This window comes from Syngnathoides biaculeatus, chromosome 10, assembly GCF_019802595.1.
Source record: "Syngnathoides biaculeatus isolate LvHL_M chromosome 10, ASM1980259v1, whole genome shotgun sequence".
Lineage (NCBI taxonomy): Eukaryota > Metazoa > Chordata > Actinopteri > Syngnathiformes > Syngnathidae > Syngnathoides > Syngnathoides biaculeatus.
The window spans coordinates 17,865,907-17,874,742 of record NC_084649.1 but is presented as its reverse complement, the minus strand read 5'-3'; the positions used below and the strand labels follow the sequence as shown (position 1 = coordinate 17,874,742).

The window sequence follows — 8,836 nt, the reverse complement described above, 5'->3', positions numbered from 1 at the left end:
AACATCTTCGTGGAGGATGAGGTAAACCGCGGTGCAGAGAAGAGGGCACGTTAGGTCAGGGAAACACCGCTTGAAACTGAAGAGCTATCAGGGAGAAGGAATTCATGTGCGGGGCCCAGAATATGTGCTCTCTTTTTGAAGAAACAAAAAGAGCCTCTCCAGCCCGGTATCCATGGCAACCATCACAAGACCAACTTAAGTCCTTGTTGAGGTCTTCAGTTTCCCCGGAGGAAATAATTAACGGTGGCAAACGTGAGAAAGGGGTACGGGAAAAACAAGTCTGGGGATGAGAGTAGTCATGCAGACACTTCTCCTCTGTCAGCTGCACCTTTTGAAAAATCTTCTCACCGCCAACATCAATGGCAAGTGTCTCCCCAGTTAGACACCAAATAGAAGTCCTCCTATTTGAGAGCACTCTCTGGGGTTCCTGTCTAGGACTGAAAGCTTCCAGTGGCTTGGACACTAATGAGCTGAGATCATTACACCAATTATTTGAACTTAAATCAGGACTTGGCTGAGACGCTCCGGTGCCGGCACCCAATGATATCCTAATTGTCTGCTTTTGAAAAAAAGGATTTCAGACGGCGCTAGGAAGATTCTATGTCTGAGCCATTTGAAAGGTGCCGCAGCTTGTAAAAGACAGCTCAGATCACAGTGGGCAACAAACAGGTGACGGCCTATCGCAACTGCGGGAACGCGGTACAATAACAAAGGCGATTATATTCTTAAACTGACTCTTGCCACAAAATTCCCCACTTGCTGGTGTTGCCTCTTTAAAGAGAAGACGCTGCGGGCAAGAGCAAGCGGGAGAGGCACCCACTTAATTCTGGGTGTCGCATACAGTGGTGCATTGAGATACGAGTAATTCATTCCTTTGCCAGGCTCATAATTTAAAACATCTATCTCAAATCACCTTTTACCCTTTGGAATGAATGCATATATGATTAATCTGTTTCAGCACCCGTCTCAAAAGAATTTTCTGAAGGTTTTTGAATGAGAAAAATTGCATTTGATTTATTAACTATAATTAATAGGTGAACAGTTCTTCAAAGATGTTGAATTATTTGTCAGCTGCTCTATTACAATTTACAAATGTGTAACTGATATCCACAAATATTGTTTGGGAGCATACCTACTGGACACGTGGCAGAGGTAAGCGTACAAACTGTACATATTATGTAACGTTCGCTGATTGGTTCATTGCTGCCAGCGTACGTAGCATATGCAGTACGTAATGTCTGATCTGTTCTTCGCTGCTGGCGTACATGGCGTTTGTATTATGTCCCTGTGTCAGCGGAAAATGGTCCGACAGTGAATCAAGCAGAGCACTTTGGGTCGCACAGCAACATTTTTTACTTATTTTGGAAGTAAATGCACACTTTAGGCGTACCGTCAATTTTGGATCAAATAAAAGGCTTATGAATCCTCCTTATATTGTGGAAAATACCGTTCTCATTCTTCATAGAAGATACACCTATGAGCTGTTGTAGCGTCTGCAAGTGTTACTGCACCATTTCTGTTCATAAATCTGTTTCCTTCTCAAGGTTAACAATACCACCACATTGGTGATAATTGTTCTTCACAAGCAGATGGTATGTGGTTGTTTCACATACAAAATGTAATTATTGACACTTTATAAGTTTATTTTGTTTGACACCTACCATAAACGGACAGTGGCAATAAGCATATTGAAGCCTTTTTAAAAAAAAAAAATAATAATATTTACAAATTATACCCACCCAACACCAAACCCCTGCTTGCTGTGAGCTGTCCAACAGTTGGCATTTACCATTTCAAGGTGTTTCTACTTCCTACATTTGTGGTTCTGTTTGGATTCCGCCTACTGGAAAATAAAGTGCGTCTGGTGGACTCAAGGTGGGAAAACAGCACCGCATGAGTTGGAAGACAGCAGACCATTTGCAAAACTAGGTATCAGGAGCGGTTCCAACAGATATTATTGCCTGCTGTGCATAGTCTCAGATACTGTATGTTTGGATAAGCGCTCATGAACAGAAGGTAGGAAAACATCTCAAACAATTTACCCCTACTAAATTTTATACGTCGTGCCCTAGACTGGAGGTTATCCAACAAGTTTACAACACACGCGAAACGATTAAGCGCAGATGGTTTGGATGCTTCCCTTGACTCAGTTTTGGGGCAACAGAGAGTGACCCAAAAAAATGGAGACTGTTTAACAGAGACCTGACGTTGTTTCAAAATCTCTCACTTTTAATTTCGCAATATTTCTTTGAATAATAGTTTCATTCAGTTCACTATTTTCTGTAGTGTTTGTTCAAGGTGAGCAGGTCAACTGACTTTGACCAAGAAGCTGGGTACACCCTAGACTGCGTGCTCAGCTCACAGGGTACATATTGGCAAATACCAATTCACAATCGCATTCACACTGATGAACAATTCCGTCTCCAATGAACCTAACATGCAAAGTTTTCAGAATGTGGGAAGAAGCCTCACATACCCATGAAATACCCATGCAAGCAGGGAGAACATGCAAACCCCTTATAGCAACCTCGGAGTCAAGATTTAAACCAAAAGACCTTGCAGGGGGATTTAAAAAAAAAAAAAAAAAAAATCACGATTGAGGGTAAAAAACTAATTCTTTCTCTCAAGATCCTAAATTATGCTGAGGTTTAGTTACACGTCCAAGCAGCTCAAAGAGCAGCATTTAACTGGAATCCACATCTCAACACAACCGCTCCAAATGTGCTTATGCAACACTGAAATAAAAGCACGAGTCAACATTCCAAAACTGCTAAATTAAACGTTAAGTAATTAATATTGCAAAATGGACTACGTGTGTATCATTAATTTGGCATGCACGAATTCCAATACATTGTAAAGTGCTTATCTAATTAGTGAACATCTTGTAATATGGAAAGCTATCGTACCCTTCTACTAGTTTTAGAGAATTGTGTTTTCGCCATCTAGCGGCCAAATCTATGTATTGCCCGTGTTCAGTAACTTCAGTCCAACAGTTTGAGGTGAAGTGCTTCAAACTAAAACAATAATACAAATATACCTCGCATTCATAATCACTTGTGCTTATTTTGCTTACCTGTTTGGGATTATCATAGAATATTCCGATGCAAGAAAGTTGTGGTCCGATACTGTTGGCCTCTTTAAACAAATCAACGCATTTTTTATACGGTCCTTCTCTAAACTTGTAGACGAAGGTCACCTTTTTAATAGGAGGCGATCCGGTTAATATGATGATATCTGACAAGAGTCCGGAGTACACAAAGTAACCTGCTAGTAGCGAAACGAGAGTCACGAACAAGCTAACAGCCACACACAGACTCATCCACTCAGACATAACAATGACAAGCGAGATAACGTTTTACAAACTTTTGAATATTCGCAACTGTTAAAACGCAGTTGGAGAAAGCCGCAACTGAATAGACGCAGGAATTTGCACTCATCCTCTATGCATACAACTTTTGATATGTTTAGCGATCATGAAACCACCTGGGTCGCACGATGAATGAAACTTCCTGGAATGTACCATTTTAGCCAATAAAGGGGAAGGTAATTGTTTTGAACGTGCCGATTGCTCACCAATTCCAACCCAATTTTTTCCATAATGTTTAATATTAAAAACGAGGTACAGTTTGACTGGCTCCTGAGCGGATGAAAGTCGATGGGTGGATGGTTGGATTTTTCATTGGATGTACGCAGTACTGGAATCTTCCACACCTACTGACTACAGTTCGTTTAATAAATGTTTTATTTTTAAAGAGGTACATTTGCACAATTTGATTTCCGCCCAGTCATTTTTATCGCGCTTGTCCTCACTCCGGCATGGCTGAGGTGGATATCTGGGCGAGATGGTGGGGTAGACCCTTGAATCGGTCGCCGTCGGCGCATGCAAACCACACAGAAAGGCGAGGGCCCGGATTCACGCCCACAACCTCAGAGCTACCACAGTAATTTGCATTCTGAATAACTCTTTTTTTCTGCATCAATGAAGCCTGCCTTCATATTAAAGCATAATATTGGGAAATAATTATGCTCAAGTCTAAAGTCATTAAATCTTCGCGTTAATGTAAAGCTTCACAAATGCGAATCGACTTCCCGTTTTGAACTTGCATAATTGAACTAGTAATTTCATTCCATAATCAAACAGTACATTTTTTAAATGATTTTAGGGACATAAAATGACCTCAAATCCCTAAAATTAGCACGGCTGTGTTTTAGTCACATCTTCCGGCTCACTTCCTTGTTCACACATTGAACGCTAGCTTGACGCAAAGTGAAACTCGACTCGTCCAACATGGCCGGCCAGGAAGATCCAGTGCAGCGAGAAATTCACCAAGATTGGGCCAACCGGGAGTACATCGAAGTAATTACGAGCAGCATCAAGAAAATTACCGACTTCCTTAACTCTTTCGGTAAACGTATTTTTTGAAATTTGTAATTTCTCGGTGTATGATAGGAGCTCGGCCGTTGTTTTGCTAGCTCGGTGGTGATGTCCTCCATCGCCACTCCCAGATAGTATCATGTAGCTTGTGGGTGCATATTTTCATTCTTAAACATGGAACATGAGGGTAATATTATGTAGCCTAGTTTTAACTAATACGAGCCTTAAAGGATATGTCATACCTAAACCGAATTGTCTGTAAGTAGCCTGCTTGTATCACAGCTACCAAAATGCTACTCTAGTTGCGTTTAGCTTGACTAGGTTTAGGCGATGACATGAACGTATGCTCGAAATGTGGAAAATGATGTAATGGAGGTGTTTGGGTTAATGTATATTTTGTACGTACAATGATAATTTTGGTTTTCAATTTGTATCTACTAGACATGTCATGTCGATCCCGTTTGGCTACCCTCAATGAGAAGTTGACTGCCTTGGAGAGGAGAATTGAATACATTGAGGCAAGAGTAAGTATGACGCCTTGTGTTTGTGACTTGACACTCGTTTATTACACAGTCATATTAGGGATGGACTGTCTGATAATATAAATAATTACGAATACTAGAATAACTGTAATTGTAGCCGGGTTTTCTCCAGGTACTCCGGTTTCCCCCCCCGCACCCACAAAACATGCATCCATCCATTTTCTTTTGCTGCTTATCCTCACGAGGGTCGCAGGGAGTGCTGGAGCCTAACCCAGCTGTCAATGGCCCGGAGGCAGGGTACACCCTGAACTGGTTGCCAGTCAATCGCAGGGCACATAGAGACAATCACACTCACAATCACACTTAGGGGCAATTTAGAGTGTCCAATAAATGTTGCATGTTTTTGGGATGTGGGAGGAAACTGGAGTGCCCGGAGAAAACCCACGCAGGCACGGGGAGAACATGCAAACTTCACACAGGCGGGTCCAGAATTGAACCTGGGACGTCAGAACTGTGAGGCCAACGCTTTACCAGCTGAGTCACCGTGCCCCCCCAAAACATGCATGTTTGGTTAGTTAAAGACTTCCCGGAGGTGTGTACGTGAGTGCCAGTGGCTGGTTGTTTATGCAATTGGCTGGCAAAAAGTTCAGGTTGTACCCCACCTCCAGCTTTCATGCGACCTTTGTGAGGATAAGTGGCTCAGAAAATGGATGGATATATTTACCGAAACATATAGGAAGAGCAGATTTCACAACTAATCGTGACTCAATCTCCCGCAAGTGGCTCACTGAAGTACTCATTAAAGCCTGGCAGTTTTGTGAAACTTAACAGGATTCTTGACATTTCATTTACTATTCTATTTTTTATGCCAGTTGAAGCACTTGTTTTGTGTGTGTGTGTGTGTTTTCATCCATTCTCCTATTATTGTACAGAGAGCAGTATGCTAAGAAGTAGTGCATCCCGTTGAGTCTCACACACTACACTTTGAAGGAGAGCATAAACAAAAAGAAATAAATCCAATAAAACTAATGTAATTTAGAATACTTTGCTTATGACTAAATGCATGTTTGGCAGTCCATCAAAAGAACTGGGTGTGCCTTGCAACTAACTTGTACTACAGGCCGTGTATGAGTCACAATAACATATTTGACAAATGGCACAGATCAAATAAAAACATACATTAATTTTCTGAGCTACTACTCCTCATAAGGGTCACATGAGTGGTGGAGCCCATCCCACCTATGATCGGGCAGGAAGCCGGTACACACTGAACCGGTTGCTAGCCTATCGCGGGGCACGTGGAGACAGACAACAGTCGCACTCTCAATCCCACCTAAGGGCAGTTCAAAGTGTCCAATCAATGCATTTTTTTGGGGACGTGCGAGGAAACCGGAGTGCCCGGAGAAGGAGGGTGGGATTCGAAACCCGGTCCACAGAATTGCGAGGCCAACGCTCTAGCCAGTTCCGCCACCGTGCTGCCCAAATAAAAACAAATGGAGGTTAAAAAAAAAAAAGAAACATGGCCGGCGCAGATATTTTTTTGCCAATTTATACGATATGCGGATGTCCAGGCATTGGCATAAAGAGGTCGGGGCAGATTATGGGCATTAGGGGGTAGCATTACGGGGCAGGTCTCCCGCTGCGTCAGCATGAGTCACCAGCAGCTGGACCATCTTCAGCAGTTACAGAACAAAGTATGTAAGTATCACCTTCATGAGCCGTTAGACTTACAACACCACCTTGAATGCAGAAGAGGAAACGTGCATAAGTCCACAGGAGAAATTTGACAGAGAACGCCCACATTTTCGGGTCGCTCCATCTAGAGTGGGTTACCTGGTTTGTGGGTGCGTGAATGACAGATTTGAGTTGGCGAAAGACTCAAAACATTCGATCAAGTTGTGCATGCGTACCGGATGGTTTGCCTGGAGCAATATTATGGAAAATGAATGGCCGAGTCACACAGTCAGAGAGATGATCTTAATAGCAATCATTTTTAGCTATATGAAAACTGAGCGGAAGTACTAAAACAAAAAATTCCGCAAAAGAAATTATAGTCAATCCAATTGTGCTGAATAAAGGACGTACAAAAACAGAGCTTCCACTGCATTTGAGATTTTGTTTCCTCACAATCGGAAAAAAATCTTGAAACTTTATATCTTAATGTTACGGAGCCCCTAAATGGACATTGGAAAAAAAAAACTGTTTTCTCATTACAACGAGTAACTTAGTCATAAGTAAGTTACTCATTACAATGAGAAACCAGTTACACTTGTAATGTTACTCATTACAATGAGTAACTTACTCATCACAATGAGAAACCAGTTACACTCGTAATGTTACTCATTACAATGAGTAACTTACTCATCACAATGAGAAACCAGTTACACTCGTAATGTTACTCATTACAATGAGTAACTTACTCATCACAATGAGAAACCAGTTACACTCGTAATGTTACTCATTACAATGAGTAACTTACTCATCACAATGAGAAACCAGTTACACTCGTAATGTTACTCATTACAATGAGTAACTTACTTATCACAATGAGAAACCAGTTACACTCGTAATGTTACTCATTACAATGAGTAACTTACTCATCACAATGAGAAACCAGTTACACTTGTTATGTTACTCATTACAATGAGTAACTTACTCATCACAATGAGAAACCAGTTACACTTGTAATGTTACTCATCACAATGACTAACTTACTCATTTCTCATGAGTAAGTTACTCATTACAATGAGAGTGTCGAAAAACAGCTACCTATGGGTTGTAGCCTACTTGCTAGCGGTAGCTTCCTGCGTTCAGGTAGCCGTAGCTTATTTCCCTGCTAGCGGTGTTTTCTGAATTAGGAATAAGGGTCTTTTATATTATTATTAGATTAGTTATTCATTACAATGAGAAACTTACTCATTGCATTGAGAAAAATTCTCATTCCGATGAGAAACCAGTTTTTTTTTGTTCAATGTCCGTTTACGGGCTCCGTATAATGTGTTCAACTTTATAATTTTTTTTTCTCGTTTCAACAACGTTTTTAAATATGCCACAGTAGCTCCACACATATTCATATATTATTTGTTTGTCTTTGTAGGTGACAAAAGGAGAGACCTTGACTTAAGTCTCAGCATGGAAAATTGCAGCAACCTGATGATATCTTCCCATTTCCAAGTGGCCCACTTAATATTTTGGAGTTTGCGTGATCAATTCCATCATCCTTTTTGATGCTCATTTTAAAATTGTATCACTAGTTTTGCCCGTTTTATCCGGTGCCACCACTGAGTGTCTGTTGCTTGGGCGTGGCATTTTAAAGAAAGAAAACAAAACAACGGAAAACTTTGGTTTTAACAATTTGTGGACTTTGGTTCTTGTGTGATAACAGAAAGTCTCGGACCACTTTTGTTTCTACCATGTCACTTACACAGCACAGAATTGATGAGTGGGGACCATCCTCTTGTGCCAAGTTGAACGAGTCTTGTTGTGTCGTCTTTAATAAGGACTTTGTGTACAGTGTACTCTTTGTTCATGTGTCAACATTTGAATACTGTAATAAAATATGAGAAAAACATTGTGGAAAAAGAAAGCAGTGTAGATGTGTATATAAATATTTTTTGTGAGGTGTTTGTGAAGACTTTTTGTGTGTATCAAATCAAGTATTTCTCTGGTCTTGATAGCTGACTTGTAAGAGCGGAGTAAGCCAAATGTAGTTCAGTACTATAAACTGAACGGTGTGGAGTATCGAAAACTTTGAAGATCATCATCCTCAGTTACTTTTATGATAGAGAAATCTTCCGAATCTATTATAGGAGGGGAAAAAAATCAATTTAGGTAAGGTAAAAGAAAAAAATAAGTTTTTTTTTTTGTCCTGGAGTGGTTTGCACAAGGGGTATAACGGTGGGTAGAACATCTGCCACACAGTCCTGAGGACTCGGGTTCAAATCTCCCAGTCTGTGTGGCGTTCGCATGTTCTCCCCGT

The 8,836-nt window shown here is 40.9% G+C and overlaps 2 protein-coding genes across 4 annotated transcripts in view; one reads left to right on the top strand and one right to left on the bottom strand.

Moving 5' to 3' along the window:
- The window catches only part of LOC133506974 (testis-expressed protein 264), a 30,216-nt gene extending 26,692 nt beyond the window's left edge, over positions 1-3,524 (bottom strand). For 2 of the 3 annotated variants that reach the window (XM_061831420.1, XM_061831421.1), the window contains exon 1: positions 3,074-3,524. In XM_061831420.1, the coding sequence (XP_061687404.1) occupies positions 3,074-3,331 (258 nt within the window). In that variant the 5' untranslated portion in view covers positions 3,332-3,524. The remainder of the gene's footprint in view (positions 1-3,073) is intronic. The other variant, XM_061831419.1, reaches the window with a different exon arrangement.
- Positions 3,525-3,662: 138 nt separating this feature from the next.
- On the top strand, positions 3,663-8,481 carry brk1 (BRICK1 subunit of SCAR/WAVE actin nucleating complex). Its single transcript, XM_061831423.1, has 4 exons — positions 3,663-3,941; positions 4,257-4,406; positions 4,817-4,899; positions 7,955-8,481. Exons 2-4 carry the CDS (start codon positions 4,289-4,291, stop codon positions 7,979-7,981), a joined length of 228 nt encoding a protein of 75 aa, XP_061687407.1. The 5' UTR covers positions 3,663-3,941; positions 4,257-4,288; the 3' UTR covers positions 7,982-8,481.
- The last annotated feature ends 355 nt before the right edge of the window (positions 8,482-8,836 follow it).

Coding starts and splice junctions, on each gene's coding strand:
- brk1 (XM_061831423.1), top strand. CDS start 4,289: ATGGCCGGCCAGGAAGATCCAGTGCAGCGAGAAATTCACCAAGATTGG. Junction 4,407..4,816: donor CGACTTCCTTAACTCTTTCG/GTAAACGTATTT, acceptor TGTATCTACTAG/ACATGTCATGTCGATCCCGT. Junction 4,900..7,954: donor TTGAATACATTGAGGCAAGA/GTAAGTATGACG, acceptor TTGTCTTTGTAG/GTGACAAAAGGAGAGACCTT.